The following is a 20,423-nucleotide window of genomic DNA, read 5'->3' on the forward strand; positions in this document are numbered from 1 at the left end:
GGAAAACTATGCAGTTTGGTTTCAGAAAGGGATCGGTGGAAGTATGGAGCAGGTTGTCCACCTGTCATCTTGGCTGGAGATGGTGCATAATTCACTAAGCCCCCGGGAGAGAGAGAATACCCATGGGAGTGTGGGGGAGCAAAGCAAGCTCGAGACAAAAGAGCGCCAATATTTCTTTGGCACTTTTTATTTTTCCCTTCCTCCTGAATGACTTACTCATGCTGACGTTTCGTTCCTCAGCTCACGTGGCCATTGTTTGATAACTTAAGACGAGTGAGGTTTTTTTTTGCCTGGTTATTCAGCCAGCCACGGTGTTGCAGCTAAGTCTGGTTCTGCCCTGCCCAACCTATCCCCGTACCATTCTGTATCCCACCCCTAACGTCTGGCTGAAATTGGGAACAGCAAACCCCCGGCCCTTCATTTTACCGTGCAGTGTGTTGGCAGCATACCACCTCAAGTCTCACCCGTGAGTATTTGCAGTAGGCCGAGAGCTGAAGATGTGGCTAACCCAGTGAGTTGGGAGATTGTGGCTGAGGAGCAGCCAGATGGCTAATGTGGGATTGAGACAGTGAAAAAGGGGAGCGGGATGAATTAATCAAAATTATGAATCTGGGAAAGAAAGACTTGCATTTCTATAGCGCCTTTCGTGACCACCAGACATCGCAAAGCGCGTTACAGCCAATGAAGTACTTTTTGAAGTGTGGTCACTGTTGTAATGTAGGAAGCTGGGCAGCCAATTTGCGCACAGCAAGCTCCCACAAACAGCAACGTAATAATGACCAAGATCATCTGTTTGTGATATTGGTTGAGGGATAAATATTGGCCAGGACACCGGGGAGAACTCCCTAGCTCCTCTTCAAAATACAGGAAACTCTTTCGTATCCGGCACCGACGGGACCGGGATGCTGCCAGTTGATTAAAAATTCCGGATAACGGAGAGGGTTATCTACCGAGACTATTTTTAACAAACAAAAATAAAAAAAATCAAGAAATGTGCAGTATAATTGGGTACTCACAGAATGTTGTGTTAAATGGATGGTGGAAGATGCTTGATTGTACAGTGCTGCCAGTTGAGGGTAATCCATAACTCGGATCGGAAGAGACTACCGGCAGCGCGGGAGAGTCAGACTCCTGTTATTGAGGTGTTCGGACTTCCGACAGCGCCAAGAAGCCGAGTAGTGGCAGTTTGGGGAACTGCCCCCACTGACTAACTCGGCCACCGCGGGAGACTCGGACGCGGCAACATTGCCGGTTATTGAGGTGTTGTTTTCGGAGTATGAATTTTGCCGGTTAATAGAGAATTCCGGATATTTAGGTGCCGTTTAAACGAGAGTTTCCTGTAGTGCCGCCGTGGGATCTTTTACGTCCACCTGAGAGAGCAGACGGGGCCTCGGTTTAACGTCTCATCTGAAAGACGGCACATCCGACAGTGCGGCACTCCCTCAGCACTGCACTGGATTGTCAGCCTAGATTTTTGTGCTCAAGTCTCTGGAGTGGGACTTGAACCCACGACCTTCTGACTCAGAGGCGAGAGTGCTACCCACTGAGCCACAGCAAGCAACATTTAAGTTATGCTGACTCGTATTTGATTATCGGCTTGACGCGTGCCGAGATTTTGCTTGCCAAAAAAACAATGATAGGAGTTTTGTGGTTAAATATTAACCCACCGTGAAAGGTTAGCGTTGGTGTCAGTGTACATTTTTATTATCTCTTTCTCGGGTCACTTTTAAACTAGGATAAGCGCATTTTTAACCCAAATTGACAGGGTTATACCAATGCAGCGAGTGCCAAGACCTGAAGGAAAACAGTTACTGTCTGTTTACTTTTGTGTTTCCTGATGGGTGCTCTGCTCACGAGATGCATGTCATTATGTTACTGCATCAGCGCGGTATAATGCCTCTAATTAGAGACTCTGAGTTTAGCGAAATAAACATGCATTAAAAAAGAAGTCTTTGCAATTAAAATTCCTTTCTCGTTGTGAGAGATTTTCAGCTCGCTGCAAGTTCAGAATTTTTCTTCAGTGAATTAAGAGAACCTTTTGTGAAATGTTACAGTTCATTAAAACCACAGAACAAGTCCACGTCAGCATTATTTTAGTGTTTTGGGCACAATCCACTCGTAACCTCTTAAACCCTGTCGGTACTAATATTTGATTCAGCATTGACTGCAACAACAAAAAAATGTGAACTTCAATTGCTGCGTAAGAAACGGCCCAAATTTGGTCAAAACACTGAAAAGTGGAGGGAGAGGGGGGAATAGAAACTCCATCCTACTTGTGATAAATGCATTGCAGGAAGGGTGAAGAGGTTTTGTTACAGCCTTTACTAAAATGATAACACACTTGCTAGGCTGTGTTTAAAGACAGTTTTCCACACTTTTGCTTTTCTTTTTGGCAGATAGTGGATTTTCTACGAAAGAAGGATGATTTTGTAGGCTTGTTGTTGAAACACATAGGAACCTCGGCCATTATGGACCTCCTACTTCGGCTTCTCACGTGCGTGGAGCAGCCCCAACTCAGGCAGGACGTGCTGAATGTAAGTTGCTTTGCCTGTTTCGCTGCTGATTTTTTGTTTTATGCTGCCTTCAGCTCCTCGAGACGTGTCCCTCACTGCCTTCTGGACCCAGCTGCTCGTGCAGCGCTTCTCCTGAATCAGTGCAGAGAGGTGGAAACTGTGCCTCCGCCCATCGTGACATCTTGCTTGGTGTGTCGCACAGTTCGCCCTTGTTCCAGGAAGTAGACTGTTTGTGTCGAGTATCTGATTATCGTGAATGGGGAGGGGAATTCACCCAGCAGATACTGGCCTTTGGTGTCCCTCGTCATTCCTGGAATGCAATATAACTTGTAAATATTGTTGCAAAGAAAGCAATGAAATGGACTCCTTGAGAGCGGGACTGAGAGACCCAGTCAGTGTACAGATATCACCCTGTGAGAGGGACTGAGACCCCCAGTCAGTGTACGGATATCACCCTGTGAGAGGGACTGAGAGACCCCAGTCAGTGTATAGATATCACCCTGTGAGAGGGACTGAGAGACCCCAGTCAGTGTACAGATATCACCCTGTGAGAGGGACTGAGAGACCCCAGTCAGTGTACAGATATCACCCTGTGAGAGGGACTGAGAGACCCAGTCAGTGTACAGATATCTTCCTGTGAGAGGGACTGAGAGACCCCAGTCAGTGTACAGATATCACCCTGTGAGAGGGACTGAGAGACCCAGTCAGTGTACAGATATCACCCTGTGAGAGGGACTGAGACCCCCAGTCAGTGTACAGATATCACCCTGTGAGAGGGACTGAGAGACCCAGTCAGTGTACAGATATCACCCTGTGAGAGGGACTGAGAGACCCAGTCAGTGTACAGATATCACCCTGTGAGAGGGACTGAGAGACCCAGTCAGTGTATAGATATCACCCTGTGAGAGGGACTGAGAGACCCAGTCAGTGTATAGATATCACCCTGTGAGAGGGACTGAGAGACCCAGTCAGTGTATAGATATCACCCTGTGAGAGGGACTGAGAGACCCAGTCAGTGTATAGATATCACCCTGTGAGAGGGACTGAGAGACCCAGTCAGTGTATAGATATCACCCTGTGAGAGGGACTGAGAGACCCAGTCAGTGTACAGATATCACCCTGTGAGAGGGACTGAGAGACCCAGTCAGTGTATAGATATCACCCTGTGAGAGGGACTGAGAGACCCAGTCAGTGTACAGATATCACCCTGTGAGAGAGGGACTGAGAGACCCAGTCAGTGTACGGATATCACCCTGTGAGAGGGACTGAGAGACCCAGTCAGTGTACAGATATCACCCTGTGAGAGGGACTGAGAGACCCAGTCAGTGTATAGATATCACCCTGTGAGAGGGACTGAGAGACCCAGTCAGTGTATAGATATCACCCTGTGAGAGGGACTGAGCGACACCAATCAAGGCAGAGGTATCTCTGAGGGTGGAGACTGAGAGACACCTGTAAGTATGAAGATATCCTCCTGAAGGAGGGACTGAAATACCAGTAATTGTACAGATTTCTCTCCAAGGGAGATACTGAGGCACCATATCTTTTATAACATTTAGTATTATATCACAATTTAGATGAATGCGCTTCCTGATTAAGTAGTCTAATTAGCAAACAAAAAAGCTAAATTAACTAGAATTATTAAGTATAGACTGGCCTAGGTTTACTCGCCTTTCTTGAGAGATGATTTGGAAAGCACTACCTGATAGGGCGGTGGAAGCAGATTCAATAGTAACTTTCACAAGGGAATTGGATAAATACTTGAAGGGGGGAATAAATGCAGGGTTATGGGGAGAGATCCAGGGAGTGGGATTAATTTGATGGCTCTTTCAAAGGGCCAGCGCAGGCACGATGGGCCGAATGGCGGCCTCCTGTGCTGTCTGATTCTACGATCAGGAGCTGCCCGTGTGGAGAATGTGAGCGTGTGAATCCAGGTTGCACCATTCTGTGACACGGGGTTGTCCTTGCGTTTGGGGGGGGGCGGGGGGGGGGGAAGGGGAGGTGTGAGTTCAGTTATTGTCCTGGAGCTACACTCTTCATCTCTAATCACTTCTGTGTTTCAACAGTGGCTGAACGAGGAGAAAATCATCCAGAGACTCATCGAGATGATCCACCGTTCCAAAGATGAGGATGTAAGTGCAAGCATCCCATAAAAGCTCAGGAAACGGAGAATAAGCTGACCAGCCAATTCCTTCGTGTTGACTAGCTGCTAAATTACTCGGAGCCATTTTACTGCTAAGCCCATTATGCCATCAATATTTTGAAGAGAATGTTGTCTTTGATGGAACGCGCACTGCACTTTAGAAGTGATGTTGGATTCCTGTCTGACTGGGAATTGGATCATCTCGCACAAGGTGCCACTGGTCTCAAAGGATTGGCCTGCACCTCGGTGTGAAGGTGGCCACAAACGGTTCATTCTGTGGGCAGGGCTTTCTATTTTTAAAGAAGCTTCACAATGTCGAATTGAAGTTGCCACCCCCCCCGCCCTTTAAAAAAAAAAAAAAAAAAAAAAAAAAAAAATCCAAGGATTATCAGACCGCGTGGGTAAAGATATTACCAACAATTCCCAAGTGCTTACAAAGCAACCACGGCATGAAGTCTTGCATAAAGATGCAAGATTCACAGATGCCGAAGCCTTTTTATCCAAAGGACTCGATTTTAAAAAGCTAACCTGTCACATTTTCAACTAGTAGATCTGGGTTTTTTTTTCAGCAGCATTAAGAATCCTTACTTTAAAAATAATGTAGGGACCCTGTATAATTAAAAGTTTCTGCATAAATTGCTGCGGCTCTGCAAGTTCTCCGCTTTCAAATGAACACATTTCTCAGCTCAAAGAAGCAGCAAGAAGAGCCCGTGCTTGATTCCTGGTCTGTTTGAGAATTAGCTATTCCCTGTTGGGATTACTGTTCATCTGGAAAGTATGGATATCACAGAATCCCCACAATGCAGATAGAGGCCATTTCGGCCCATCGAGCCTGCACTGACACATATCCCACCCTATCCCCGTAACCCCACGTATTTAATCCCCTAACACTAAGGGTCAATTTATCATAGCCAAATCAACCTAACCCGCACATCTTTGGACTGTGGGAGGAATCCGGAGCACCCGGAGGAAACCCACGCAGACACAGGGAGAATGTGCAAACTCCACACAGACAGTCGCCCGAGGCTGGATTTGAACCCGGGTCCCTGGCGCTGTGAGGCAACAGTGCTAACCACTATGCCACCGTGCCCCCCTTGTTGATGTGTTGATGTCAAATTGCTGTCTCGGCTTACTGATGAAGAATTGCCGTTTGATTTGAGGTACAGCCGGAGTTGAATGCCTTCAGGCGAGGAAAGGGGAATAACGCAGACTTGTCCTTTTCTTTGGAGTGGCGAATAGCTTTGCACCGAGTTTCAAATTGCGATCAGCATAATGTGCCACGTTCCTTTATTATTCTACCACCCTCCTGTCCTCCTACTGAACGTATGACTTGTATGGTTCTGGAAACACTGGTAGGCCTCCAGTAAGAGGTCATTCTTCAGTCTGAGCCCAGAGCTATCTGATTTGGAGGTGGGAGAGGAGGGAAGGGGAAATCACAGGATGTGGAGAGCAATCATAAACAGGAATTCTGGCTGCTTTCCCCCCCCCCCCCCTTCCACAGCAGTCAGGCCACTGAGTGTACTGTACTACCGCCCCCCCCCCCCCCCCCCCGGTGCTTCCCCAGGTGAGGTCGCCAATTCTGCACGAATGAGTAATCGAACCCGAGAACTTCTGGTCTGTGCCAAGCAGTGGTGTTCCACGAGGCTATTTGGGGGCGTCTTATTGCGACATCCCACACAAAGAGACAGTAATAATCGTCTTTCATTGAGAATACTGAACTTTCCACTTGAAAAACCACCTTTTCCAGATACCCATGGTAACAGTGACCTGTTCATGTGTTTCTGTAGCGTAGTTTGGAATTGGGAGGGGGGGACTATCTCACTCTCATCTGCTTAAACACCATGGCCAGATATACCACAGTTAGAAACATAGAAAAATCGGAGCAGGAGTAGGCCATTCGGCCCTTCGAGCCTGCTCCACCATTCAATATGATCATGGCTGATCCTCTATCTCAATATCATATTCCCGCTCTCTCCCCATACCCCTTGATGCCTTTTGTGTCTAGAAATCTATCTATCTCCTTCTTAAATATATTCAGTGACTTGGCCTCCACAGCCTTCTGTGGTAGAGAATTCCACAGGTTCACCACCCTCTGAGTGAAGAAATTTCTCCTCATCTCAGTCCTAAATGTCCTACCCCGTATCCTGAGACTGTGACCTCTCGTTCTCGACCCCCCCAGCCAGGGGAAACATCCTCCCTGCACCCAGTCTGCCTAGCCCTGTCAGTTCTTTGTAGATTTACCACGGGTCCTAGCCATCTCTGCCTCTCGCTCAGAGTTTCAGGTTAAAAAAGTCCACTTATGGAAAAAAAAATAGACTGAAACTTCTTCAAAGCTCTGTCTGGGTAAATTGGGTATTGGGTGTGATCGTGGGCCCTTTGTTCTGAGGCCAGAGGCCTGGTATCTGAAAATCAAAGGGCTAATCTGGCCGCGTCATCTTGGCAGCACTGTGTATCTCGAATCTCTATTCTGAAATTCACCCTCTATTTTGGAAAGATGACTTGGTATTTTTCATGATCTGATATAACACTATAAATGGTGCCTCCTAATTAGTTTTAATTTTTTTTTCCCCTTCGAGTGTCCTAGTTTCACAGTGTTAAAGTATAACAATCATGTAATTTTAATACTACAGGAAACTTTGTCCTATCCGGCACCGACGGGACCGAGCTGTTGCCGTCCCATCAAAACTGCCGGACAAACCAGCGCTAATGTTGAAACATACGGAGATTTTGAGCTCCGTATCTGGCAACAAACCCTGTTGCTTAGCAACAGCTTCTAAACAGTCGGCCGTACCTTGCAAGCGTCTCTGTAGCTTAGCAACAGCTTCAGCGAGACCTTGCAGAGCCTGACTGTTGAGAAAAAAGCAACGAAAAGAAAAAAAACCTAACGAAACGGCTCCTGATTTTTGCCGGCGGCTCAAGCATTCCGGACAGTTAACCTCCGGATAAACCAAAGTTTCCTCCATATGGGGAGAAATGGGATTTTGTCCAAAACTTGGACTGTCTGGGGAGAATTTTAAGCTATGTATCGCAAGGGTCTTGTACCCTCTGGAGCAGACCCCTTCAGCTATGCCAGACTGTGTCTAGCTTGGTAGCACTCTTGCCACTGAGTCAGAAGGCCACAAGTTCAAGGCCCACTACAGATTTGAGCACGTAATCTAGGCTGACACTTCCGTACCGCGCTGAGGAAATGCTGTATTGTCAGAGGTGCCATCTATCGGATTAGGTGTTAAACTGAAGCCCCGAAGTCCCATCTGCCTATTCAGGTGAGTGTTAAAAGATCCCATTATACTCTTGGAAGAAGAGCCGGAAGTTCTCCCATTGTCCTGGCCCAGAATTCCTCCCTCATTCACCAGACCCCCCCAAAAAAGCATGTAGCTGGTCATTCCTCGTGTGCACAAATTGGCGGCCACATTTACCGTACTTACCTACCCAACAGTGACTGGGCTTCAAAAGCATTCCATTGATTGCAAAGCGCTTTAGGATGTCTTGAGGACTATAGGGCAGTATATAAATGCAATCTTGGTAAAAAAAAAATACTGTATAACGTCATGAATTTGAAGGGCTTAATCGTGGGTTTTTTTTTTCTCCCCCCCCCCGCTTCCCTCAACCCAGCAACACTCTAATGCATCTCAGTCTCTGTGTGACATTATCCGGTTAAGCCGAGAACAAATGATTCAGATTCAGGACAGTCCCGAACCAGACCAGCTGCTGGCCACGCTCGAGAAGTGAGTCTAGTGATTTTTTTTTTTCTTTTGAATTTGTGGATGAGGTGAACTTTTTCAGGATTCCGTACAGCTGGATGGCTGCAAAGGATGTTTTGTTTTCTGATCACAATCTCCGTTTGATTCACCCCCCCCCCCCCCCCCCCCCCCCCCCCCAGACAGGAGACCATCGAGCAGCTTCTTGGCAACATGTTTGAGGGTGAGAAGGATGAGTCGGTGATCGTTAACGGGATCCAGGTACTGCTGACGCTGTTGGAAACACGCAGACCCCGGTAAGTGTGCTTAAAAACAGAAGGCACGGCTAGTGACTCATTGCTCTGAAACCAGCATCTTTACTGCCTCCAGGATTTTTAATGCAGTACTTGGGCAGCAAACTGCACTACACACAGTAAGTGTAGAAATGCGTGGGAAGTTGCAGCGTGCTTAATCACTTGGCCTAAAGATATACTTGAGCACAAATTCATAGGATTTGACCACATTGAGTTGTCAGTTTTGTTTTATATTTTTTTTATGCATATAGATCATGTAAGCAATCAGGAGGAAGAACCCTTGCTGATTTCACCCCCCTAGCCTGGGGTGGAGGATGGAAGCAATTTACACCACTGTCCTGACTGATGCAGCAAGTTAATTCGGCAGAGATCATAAATCAAACCCGGGACCAGCTGGTCTGTATGGCTCTGGATTGCAGAGTGATTCCTTTGGGGAGCTACCTGGCTTGATTTGCAATGTGGTTGAAAGACGTCGCTGCTTATGCTCCTGATGCTTGCATTTACAGAGCTCATCATACTGTCAGCCGTGGCTCAGTGGGCAGCACCTTCGCCTCTGAGTCAGAAGGTTGTGGGTTCAAGACCCACTCCAGAGACTTGAGCACAAAAATCTAGGCCGACACTCCCAGTGCAGTGCTGAGGGAGCGCTGCACTGTCGGAGGTGCTGTCTTTCGGTTGAGACGTTAAACCGAGACCCCGTCTGTTCTCTCAGGTGGACGTAAAAGATCCGAGGGCACTATTTCGAAGAGCAGGGAAGTTATCCCCGGTGTCCTGGCCAATATTTATCCCTCAATCAGCATCACTAAAACAAATTATCTGGTAATTATCGTATTGCTGTTTGTGGGAGCTTGCTGTGTGCAAATTGGCTGCCACGTTTCCTACACTGTAACAGTGACTATACTTCAAGAAGAATATATTTTAAAAGGAGATAGATAGATTTCTAGACACAAAAGGCATCGAGGGCTGTGATCGCTTTGGGATGTCCGGTAGTCATGAAAGGTACTATATAAATGCAAGTATTTCTTTTCTTTCACTGAAACATCTCCAAGCACTTTGCATTTAGTGAATGACTTGTCAAAGTGAAGTGACGGTAGTTATGGCGACGAGCAGGATGTCGGCTTCTCCATTAGTGCCACGGGGTTTTTAAAGTCCACCAGAAGTGGAATTTGGCTTAGCATCTCATCCAAGGAATGGCACCTCCTTCAGGGCTGCACTAGAGTGTCAGTCTGGGTTATTCACTCAAACCTCTGACGTGGGACTTTAACCCACAATCGTCTGACCCAGAGGTGAGAGTGCTAGTAACCGAGCCAAATTGACAAGACGGTTTTATCTATCTTGAGTATCGCTGATGTGGAAAGTTAGCGAGCTTTTGAAAGCTCCCTTGATCTGGCCCAACGCAGCCACCTTGGAGGTATCCTCGTTAAAGGGAAGGGAGGCCAACACGCAGGTTTAGATGGCCTCGCTCATCTTACTGCAAAAGTTTGATAGACACATCAAAGTACCAGTGCAAGGTGTCCGAGTGGGGTTGCTCACAGCCTATGCTAGTACACCTCTAGGAGCCCATTTCGTAATGCAGCAGAAGTGGAGAGTTGGAAGCAGGTTGGCTGCAGGAGGTGAGAGACTCTGGAAACGTAGAAACATAGAAGATAGGAGCAGGAGTAGGCCATTCGGCCCTTCGAGCCTGCTCCGCCATTCAACGAGATCATGGCTGATCATCCAAACCCTAGCACCCGGTCCCTACTCCGACAGCCATCCCACCCAAGCCCTATCCCCGTAACCCCACGTATTTAATCCCCCCTAACACTAAGGGTCAATTTTTATCATGGCCAATCAACCTAACCCGCACATTTTTGGAAAGGAGAGGGGGGGGCAACTTAATTTGGGGGAAAAAAATTAACTTCTAAAACCTATCCATAGAGAAAGTGTCCTCAATTACTGCTTGAAAATCGATGTACGTTTTTGTGAAGAAAGCCCAAATTATGTTTTGGATCTTTTCCAACACGTCATTGAAAATGACTTGCCTCGCTGGTGCAGGAGCCGGAGTCTTCAGGCAAGCTCTGCTCAGTTTCTGCTCCGTTTCAGGCTCTCTGGACCTGTACAAACCTTTTCTGAGCACAACAGCTTGCCCTGCTGTTGATCCCGGCTCGATTCTCTTTTATAAATCTCCCTTCTGTTCCAAAAATAACGCAGGCTCCAGGCCTGAAACCAGTGGAGGTCTTTCTTGACCTGAACTATCCCTGTGGCCTCTCTGAATGAGGTTACACGGGGGTCTGTGGCAATTGTCCAAAATCTGCACACCCTGCACTTTTTTGTGCTGCGTCTACCTGGAATGTAATTGGTAACTACCTTTTTCCCAGTTCAAGAACCAGGTGTGGGTGGGATATAAAACACCCATTGTGCGTGTCTATACAGTGGGTGCACACTATGAACCTGAAACGGTCTGTATTTCTGTAATGCAGCCATTAGTAACATAGAAACCGGATTAGGCCATTCTGCCCCTTGAGCTTGTCCCACCATTCACTGAGATCATGGCTGATCGGTATCCTAACTCCATCAACCCGCCTTGGTTCCATATCCCTTAATACGCTTGGCCAGTGTTCCCTTTAAGCGGCCGTGCAGCTGTCTGGAGCTCACGCACAGCCAGCTCACCGGCTTTTGAATGTGAAAAATCGCGCAAGCGCGGAAATTGAATGGGCCACGCCGCCCGTTAAAGGGGCAGTGCACCCACAAAAGAATTAAAGGGCACATTGCTCTTAGCCAGCAAAAATCTATTGATCTCAGATTTTTAAATGATTAGCCATTGAAAAATAACTGTTGGTGTCTGTTTTTTGATCACAATTACCAGGTTCTGATCATCACAATCACAGCGATTGGTTCAAAACTGGGTGAGCGCTCTCACCCAATTGACATGGGCCAAACAGGCTTCACTTCTGTCCTTTAACAGTTGCCTGAAAGGAAAGTTCCATCCTGTCGAGATTTCATTAGCTTCCTCAGTTTGATGGTTTTTGATTACTTAACCAATTCTGCTCAGCAAATTATCACAGCTAATGACTGCGCTATTCACTGGACTCTCTCTGTTGCATGTGTTTTTTTGTGTGCAGGTCTGATCTGGGTGGTATGGGGGGGCTTTTCTGTAACCTTGATGGCCAGCTGGATCTGGGCCCCCCTGGAATGGACCATGCCTGTAGTCAGGTCAGCACAGGAACCCTTCTCGCCATCAAATTGAGACTGCGGGATTTCCACCAGCTCCTCCTTGACCCACCAAAGGTAAGTCTGAAATGGACTTCGTTATAAGCTCCAGAGCTCTGGAAAAACCGTGTCGGAGATTTTACTGACATTGCGGCTTAAAGAAAAATAAAATAAAAGTAGCAAATGTTGGAGATGACAGCAAGACACTCAGCACTTGAAAGAGAAAATACAAGTTAACATTTCAGACGTGACTTTTCATCAGCTCTATTTATATCCCTGGGAGTGAGTTACAGATTAGGATCTAATTGAGAGTTTCGGATAGCCTATATCTAAAATAATGGATACCTGAGACTGGGAACTAATTAAGGCATTCAGCTGGTTTATATATAGCATAACAAGAGTGAGTTATCAGTTGGAATTTAATCGAGGATAGTTTATATATAGAATAGTGGATACCCGGGATTGAGTGACAGGCTGGAATGTAATTGAGTTCAGGTGCTTTGTATGTAGAACAGGATACCTTGAGTAGATACAATGGAGCGACGATGAGGCTGGTGTCAACTGTTCATAATCTGTAGTTTAAATGTTCTGTTTTTGGTCAGATTTTGTAGTGCAGTGGCTGTTGGTATGACTGAGCTCCTAATTACACCAGGCTGCTGAGAGGCTCTTACCCTGGCTGGAGAATCTAGAACCAGGGGTCACAGTCTCAGGATAAGGGGTCATAGGAACATAGAAACATAGAAGATAGGAGCAGGAGTAGGCCATTCGGCCCCTCGAGCCTGCTCCGCCATTCAATGAGATCATGGCTGATCATCCAAATTCAGTACCCTGTCCCTGCCTTCTCCCCATATCCCTTGACCCCTTTAGCCTCAAGAAATATATCCAACTCTTGAATATATTTAATGAACTGGCCTCCACCGCCCTCTGTGGCAGAGAATTCCACAGGTTCGCCACTCTCTGGGTGAAGAAGTTCCTCCTCATTTCAGTCCTAAATGGCTTACCCCTTATCCTTAGACTGTGACTGAGATGTGGAGAAATTTCTTCACTCAGAGGGTTGTGAGACGTTCTCTACCCCAGAGGGCGGTGGAGGCTCAGTCGTTGAGTATATTCAAGACTGAGATCGATAGATTTTAGGGCACTAAGGAAAACCAGGGATGTGGGATAGTGCGGGAAAAGTGGAGTTGAGGAAGATCAGGCATGATCTTATTGAATGGTGGAGCAGGCTCGCGGGGCTGTATGGTCTACTCCTCCTATTTCTTGTGTCCCCAATCAGAGGGTTACGTTAACAAGCATCTCATAATTACTGCAGGACTCATCAAGAAATGACTACAGTTTAAGGCAATGTACATTTTATTTCAAGGCTTCTCACTCTTATCCCTCCAGTTTATTTTCTGTGTTCTCTCTTTCTGCAGAAGGCTAAAATGGTGACTACCTGGGGTGCCCTGGACCCGCCTCTGGGGAACACTCGCGTTCACGTGGTCAAACTCGTCACTAGTGTCTTACAGGTGAACAATAGTGATGTGAATCGGGAGCTGATGGAGTTAAACACACTGGACACTCTTCTGGTGAGTATGAGGTGGTCTATCCTGCACCTGCCATTAGGGAAGGAGCCAAATGTGTAAAACTAATCCCTGTTGCTTCAAACTCGTGCAGGGTGTGTGTTGTGCAGGCTCCTTTGTGATGCTATATCTTTGCAGTGAGGAAAGCTGGTTGTGCTGCCTGAAAGGGCGGCGGAAGCAGATTCAATAGTAACTTTCAAAAGGGAATTGGATAGATACTTGAAGGGGAGAAAAGAGCAGGGGAGGGTTTGACTAATTGGATAGCTCTTTCTAAGAGCTGGCACAGGCTCGATGGGCCGAATGGCCTCCTTGCAATGTTCCCTGTAAGCTGAGCGGCTGCGCAGCGCTCCAGGGATCCCACGCAGCCGACTTTTCAATGAGGAAAAACCGCGCATCCGCGGTATTTTGAATGGCCCGCGCGCAGCCCCTTAAAGGGGCTGCGTGGCGTCAAGCAAAATTACAGGGAACGTTGCCTCCTTCTGTGTTGTAAGATTCTAAAACCCCTGATCATCTGTTGTGTCTGATTATATAAATCTGTTAATGCACCATGTACTGTATCGACAATAAAAACCGAAAATGCTGAAAATACTCAGCAGGTTGGGCAGCATCTGTGGAGAGAGAAACAGTTAACGTTTCAGGTTGATGACCCTTCGTCAGAACTGGGAAAAGTTGGAGACGGAACAGGTTTTTAAGCAAGTGTAGGAGCAGGGAAAGCGGGGAGGAAAGAACAAAAGGGAAGGTCTGTGATAGGGCAGAAGGCAGGAGAGATTAAAAGACGAAAGGGATGATGGTGCGAGGCAAAAGGAGATGGTAATGGGACAAGTTAAGAAACAAAAGATGGCTCTAGATGAAGTGTAAATGATGATGGCAGAATGATCGACAGCTGCCATGTGAGATTTCCAGCATCCGCAGTATTTTGCTTTTGTACTGTATCAACGTACCTTTGCCCCCCCCTAACAGCTCATTGGATAAGAGTATCGGCCAGTGTCGCACTAAGCCACACACAGCTGAAGATTCCAGGTTGAATCCCAGTCTGTGCTGCGAGCTAATCTCAACTGGGCTGCAGATGGTATATTACAATTGGCCTCCTAGATCTTGGGCAGGGGGCGGAGGGAGGAGGAAGAGGATCAGCCACATTCCCACTCCTTGTGGCTACCCAATGATCCCTGTAGGAAAACTGCGTCTGCTGTCGGGTCTGGGCTCGGCTGTGATGCTTACCATATCTGGGAGACTCGTTTGTGAAAGATGGCTGCCATTGGCTGTGGAACCAGAGTACTGCGTACAGTTCTGGTCAACACATGCCAGGAAAGATGTGATCGCACTCGAGAGGATACAGAGGAGAGTTACGAGGATGTTGCCACGACTGGAGAATTTTAGCTATGAGGGAAGATTGGCTGGGCTGGGGTTGTTCTCTTCAGAACAGAGGAGGCTGAAGGGAAACTTAATTGAGGTGTATGAAATTATGAGGGTCCTAGATAGAGTGGATAGGAAGGATCTATTTCCCCCAGCAGAGAGTTCATTAACCAGGGGGCATAGATTTAAAGTAATTGGTACAAGGATTAGAGGGGAGTTGAGCAGAATTTTCTTCACCCAGAGGGTGGTTGGGGTCTGGATCTCACTGCCTGAAAGGGTGGTAGAGGCAGAAACCCCCATCACATTTAAAAAGTCCTTGGATATGCACTTGAAGCGCAGTGGCCTTCAGGGCTATGGATCAAGAGCGGGAAAGTGGGATTAGGCTGGATGCGTCTTTTTCGGCCGGCACAGAATCAATGGGCCAAATGGCCTCCTTCTGTGCCATGATGTTCTATGATCTATGAACCACATCCCAGTCAGAGGCATCGCCTTCACAAGAAGAAAAAAAGCATTGCGTATATCTGAGAACACAGGAGAAGGGCGTGTGGGGGCATGCTTTATCATAAACCTTTTGTCCTCTTGTACACTATAAAAGCAGATCATGGCCGAGTCCCTTTTTAAAACATTTTGTCCAAAGATTGACCAACTGATCAGTCATCACAATCTGCTTTGTGTGTGTTTGTTGTTGTTATCGTTCCACATCAATGTCCTTTTTTTATGGGTCTGCCTCACCAGGATCTCTACTTCAAGTATGTGTGGAACAACTTCCTCCACTTGCAAGTGGAGCTGTGTATCAGCACGGCACTGGGGAACCCTCCAGCAGAAGATTGCACTGAAACCCATGTGGAAAATCACACTGAAAACAACGCAGAGTCCACCCGAGAGAATCCACTCATCAAACACGTATGTAAACCTGTTACCATTGATGACAAGGCGTACGTCCTTTAAAATGCATGAGTGGGATTGAGGGAACTTGGTGTGCAGTGGGTTAAGACACTGACATTTCATCTCCGAGGCTTGTATTCAAATCCAGCCCAGACCGAAAGCTTCCTCTTTGTCTGCTGCCTGTAAGGGTCCTAACGTGAAATGATTTTGAGTAGTCTCAATCAAGTTCGACCTAGTAGGGCATGTACATAAAGTGCAAAACCAACCCTGATTTGCCGCTGAATCGACATCTTGCGTGAATGCCGCAAAATGGCTGGTGTGGCTGTTTTGAAAATGGTGCAGTCGGGGGGGGTGGGGGGGGGTCTCGTAGCCTCTGGGTGAGGCACGTTGTCGAGCTGGAGTTGACAGAACTTTACTGTGCACCCGACTGTGTTGTATGTGACCTGAGCGTGTTGACGATGGTTGCCTGAAAGAGGCAAGTGTTCCATTCCCAGCACGGACACCCCCACAATTTAATGAGCACAAAATTCGCAACAAGAGATTTTACAAAAAAAAGAGTAGAGGCCTTGCCAGAGGTGAATGAGAGGTATAAAACCCGGGCTACGTATTTGTTGGCCTATCTCCAACCTGCGCTCGGGTTGGGCAAAGCGCTCTATTGTCAGCAGGGCCTCGCAGATTGTGGCCTTCAGCATGCTTGGGAAACAGTCATCTTTATTTTTGTTTTGTTGCGTTTCTATCACCAAAAAATTGTGCTGCTGATTTCTCTGGAGGAACCGGAAGCAGTTAAATTAACGCAAGTAGAGATATGGTAATTCATTTGTGGGATCATTTCAAAACTGTGTGTGTTAATTCACTAGTATTCAAGCTTTGCACCCTTTCTTCTCTGACCGTCATTGTCACTTCCAGGCATGCCTGCCATGGAGTGAGCCACGTACGTATAACATCTATATGGGAGAAGGAAGGGGGCAGGTATCTCTCCGTAGTGGGATACTTGGTCCAGCGAGATGTCCAGAAACAGGTCGCCAATGATGGGGAGAAGGAAGTGGGAGATGCATGAGGCCAGAGTTGGAGGAATGCATGGCACTGGTAGGATTTAGGGCTGGAGGAAAGTTACGGAGATAGGGAATGGCAAGGCCATGGAGGGATTTGAACACGAGGAGGAGAACTTTAATATCGAGCCATTGCTGGACCGGGAGCCAATGAAGGTCAGCGAGCACAGGGGTGATGGGTGAACGGGACTTGGTGCGAGTTAGGACACGGGCGGCAGAGTTTTGAGTGAGCTCGAGTTTACGGAGGGTTGAAGATGGGAGAGCATTGGAATAGTCGAGTCTACATGTAACGAGCATGAATGAAGGTTTCAGCAGCAGATAAGCTGAGGCAGGGGCAGAGACAGCTGATGTTATGGAGGTGGAAGTCGGTGGCCATTGTGATGGAGAGGATATGGGGTCGGTAGCTCAGTTACGACTCATAGGACGCTGAGGTTGTGAATCGTCTGGTTCAACCTGAGACAATGGCCAGAGAGAGGGATGGAATCAGCGGCGAGGGAATGTGTTTGTGGCAGGGTCAAAGACTTCCCATTGTTTAACTTGAGGAATTTGCAGCTCGGCCAGGACTGGTTGTCGGATAAGCAGGCTGACAACACAGAGGCACTGGAGGGATGGAGGTAGAGCCGAGTGTTGTCGGCGTACATGTGGGACCTGAGGTCATATCTTCGGTAACATTCTTATGTTCTTTTTCCGATCAGCTGTTCCAGAAGTGCCAATTGATGCACAGAGTAGTGTCGGCCTGGGAAGAAAATGAGAAAGTACAGTAAGTATTCCGGAAAACTGGGTTACACGGGCCAAGGAGCTAGAAGTGCAAGTGGCAGAAAGGTCAATTAATATACAAGGAGCACCAGGAGGTTATCTTCATGCCCCTCAATGTAGCAACCAGTAGTTACTTCCCTCATGGCTCTCCCACGCCTTTACCTGCTGGAACGGTGCTGGGGAGTCGCCACCTTCCATATTTTCTGGACTTCACCTCCTTAGTTCAGGGGAGCCTTGGCCAGAAAAGGCATCCATCACCGGACTCTTAATGCTGCTCATACCCTCTCCGTTGCCTCCTTGGCCTCCCTGAGGCCCTGTGCTGGATCTGAAGGAGGGACAAGAGGAAGGAGGTTCTACCCTATCCCTAACGGAAGAAGTATCTTCCATCTTGTCCCCTTTCACCCAGTGTATGTGGTAGTGTTCTGATAATGATGGTCCTGGCTGAGATCAACTAAATCAGCACAGACAGTAGATTGGATCTGGAACCTGGGGACTTCTGGTCTGTACGGCCTAGTGCTACGTCAGACGATGTCCTTAACCCACTAGCCCGTTGGGCAGGCACCTTACTCCTGTCTTTAAGTTCTTTCCTTTGTTCCTCAGTGTAACATTAATATAATAATACTCAGGAGTCCGTTACTTTAGTGGTTTGGAATGACCCACGTCCTTATTCATCAGGCAACAAGAGAAGTTGCCGTCTTGAGCTGCTTCCACTTGTTCCCTAGCTTCTGGTCACTGAACACAGCAAAGGCATGCCAGCTGGTTGCATTGGCAGTCTCTCGGCCTGCGAGTGGTATAGGAGACAACTGAAGAGTGGTGAAAGTATAAAATCACTGACTTTTTTAAATGTGTAAATCAAGTAAAACCATGAGTAAACGTGCAAATTCTCAGAAGAAATAATTAATTGCCTTTGCACCTGTTTTGTAAGGAAAGCTAAAAATAGGGCTGTAGGGAAACATTATCCATTACATTCAGTCCCACCTCTGTACAGATGGAATCGCACTTAAACGATGCAAATCTAGAAAGTACTGTGTGGGGTCCGTGTTCCACGGGGTGAATTGTGAAGCAATAACGGATATTCTGAGCGATGGATAAGCTGCTTGAGTCTGAATTCCCACAACTCCTCTGTCTATTCAGGATTCTTTTAATTATTCCCCCCCAGTTCTCACTCTCTCTTCATGGAATCATACAGCAGAAGGAGGGCATTTGTGTCTGTGCCAGCTCTTTTGAAAGAGCTATCTAATTAATCCCACTCCCCTGCTCTTTCCCCATAGTCCTACAAATGTTTCCTTTTCAGGTATTTATCCAATTCCCTTTTGAAAGTTCCTGTTGAATCGGTTCCACCACACTTTCTGGCAGTGCATTCCAGATCATCATAACTCCCTGCATAAAAAATATTTCTCCTCATCTCACTGAAAACAGTTTCTCCCGATCCACTCTATCAAAGCCCTTTAGAATTTTGAGCACCTCTATTAAATCTCCCTTGACCACCTCTGCTCTAAGGAGAACAACCCCAACGTCTCCAGTCTCTCCACATAACTGAGGTCCCTCATCCCTGGTGCCATTCGAGCAAATCTCCGCCGCTCCCTCTCGAAGGCCTTGACATGCTTCAATCCTTTTCTGAAAATGCTGACTCTTCCAGGGGCGCAGTTCTTGGAAATTGCCAGAATTCACTGGCCTGTAGCGCAAGCTGTTAATGCATTGTAATAGGAAGAGCCTTTTATTCTAATGTTCTCCCCTCATCTCCTGAAGGTGTTCACAGATGCTGGAGTACCGTTCCAGCAGCGCGTGCCCATTCTTTGTGTGTGTGTGTGAGCCTAGACATTGAGTCATAATGGGCAGTCGGGCCTTCACAGCCGAGCCTGTTCCTGCCCTGCATGACACTCGGCGACAGGTGTCGCTGGGCCGCGGATCAAGAGTGGAGCCCTGGGCTGCTTTCCCCTTCCCGAGCCCAGGGTTGGTGAGAGCAGTTGGAGCACTCCCAACTGCTGGCCATGCCGAGATCAGCCACCGTGGTACAGATTGGGACCTGGGACTTGCTGCTCCATGTGGTTTGGCGCTACACCAGTTGCCCTTCCCATTTACCATGGGAGGAACTAAGAATTTTTGTTGCTTAATAAAAGCATTTGTGACTCGAGAGTCTGGCTTACTTGTGTGTTGCTTTTATTCCCCCCCCCCACCCCCAATCTTCTCTCTAAGGTCAGAAGGTGGCAGGCGGAAAGGCTACATGGGTCATTTAACAAGAATAGCAAATGCCATGGCACAGAATTCAGAAAATGGTCCCAACCACACTTCGATAGCACAGCTGATCAAAGGTAAGTTGTTATTTAGCCAGAAGGATGGGGGCGATTTTAACCCTACTCGCTCAGCAGAAACCTGGCGGGCAGACAGTTAAAATCACCCCCTAGCTCTTACCTGTCCGAAAGCCGCCATGGCCGCAACATCTGCAATTTTAACCTGCTCTCCTGAGCAGGCGGTAAGGACACGTGCCCGGAGCCAACGGGGTCCTTCTTTACATATGCTTGTTGCGGCCCGATGACATCATTGAGACCCGACTGTAATTTTAACTCTGGCCTGAGCGGGGAATCCACCCGGAGTTAAAATCAGGGCCTTAAAGACTCATCATTAACATCTGACCGTGATTCACCTCGGTGAATGAAGACCTGCTCTGTACTTCTCAATTCAAAAATGTCTTGTATCAACCGAGCTATCAGATTAGAATGGAGCTGACTGCTTTCATTACAAAATAGAGATAATTATTCAGGATTGAAAACCCTCATCACTATTGTCCATCCCTGAGTTTTAGCACCTCCTGGAAAAGTGTCAGTTTCTCCGGAGATGGATACCTTGGTATCACATAGTGCTTCTGACATGTGGCAAGACCACTGAAGGGTAATCATCATCATTAAAGAATGAGAGGTGATTTCATTGAAACGTATAAAATTCTTAAGGGGATTGACAGGGTAGATGCTGGGAGGATGTTTCCCCTGG

At 47.3% G+C, this 20,423-nt stretch overlaps 1 protein-coding gene across 5 annotated transcripts in view; it reads left to right on the forward strand.

Annotated features, from left to right (window-relative positions):
• The window catches only part of LOC147099493 (serine/threonine-protein phosphatase 6 regulatory subunit 3-like), a 108,380-nt gene that overhangs the window by 44,712 nt on the left and 43,245 nt on the right, over positions 1–20,423 (forward strand). For all 5 annotated transcript variants that reach the window (XM_085969681.1, XM_085969678.1, XM_085969679.1 and 2 more), the window contains exons 4-12: positions 2,397–2,534; positions 4,580–4,645; positions 8,269–8,381; positions 8,537–8,650; positions 11,746–11,911; positions 13,246–13,398; positions 15,481–15,648; positions 17,375–17,439; positions 19,632–19,747. In XM_085969681.1, coding sequence (XP_085825807.1) covers positions 2,397–2,534; positions 4,580–4,645; positions 8,269–8,381; positions 8,537–8,650; positions 11,746–11,911; positions 13,246–13,398; positions 15,481–15,648; positions 17,375–17,439; positions 19,632–19,747 — 1,099 coding nt within the window. The remainder of the gene's footprint in view (positions 1–2,396; positions 2,535–4,579; positions 4,646–8,268; positions 8,382–8,536; positions 8,651–11,745; positions 11,912–13,245; positions 13,399–15,480; positions 15,649–17,374; positions 17,440–19,631; positions 19,748–20,423) is intronic.

The sequence above is a fragment of the Somniosus microcephalus genome, chromosome 28 (assembly GCF_052327205.1).
Source record: "Somniosus microcephalus isolate GS21.2 chromosome 28, FLI_Smic_1.0, whole genome shotgun sequence".
In the NCBI taxonomy this organism is placed as follows: Eukaryota; Metazoa; Chordata; class Chondrichthyes; order Squaliformes; family Somniosidae; genus Somniosus; species Somniosus microcephalus.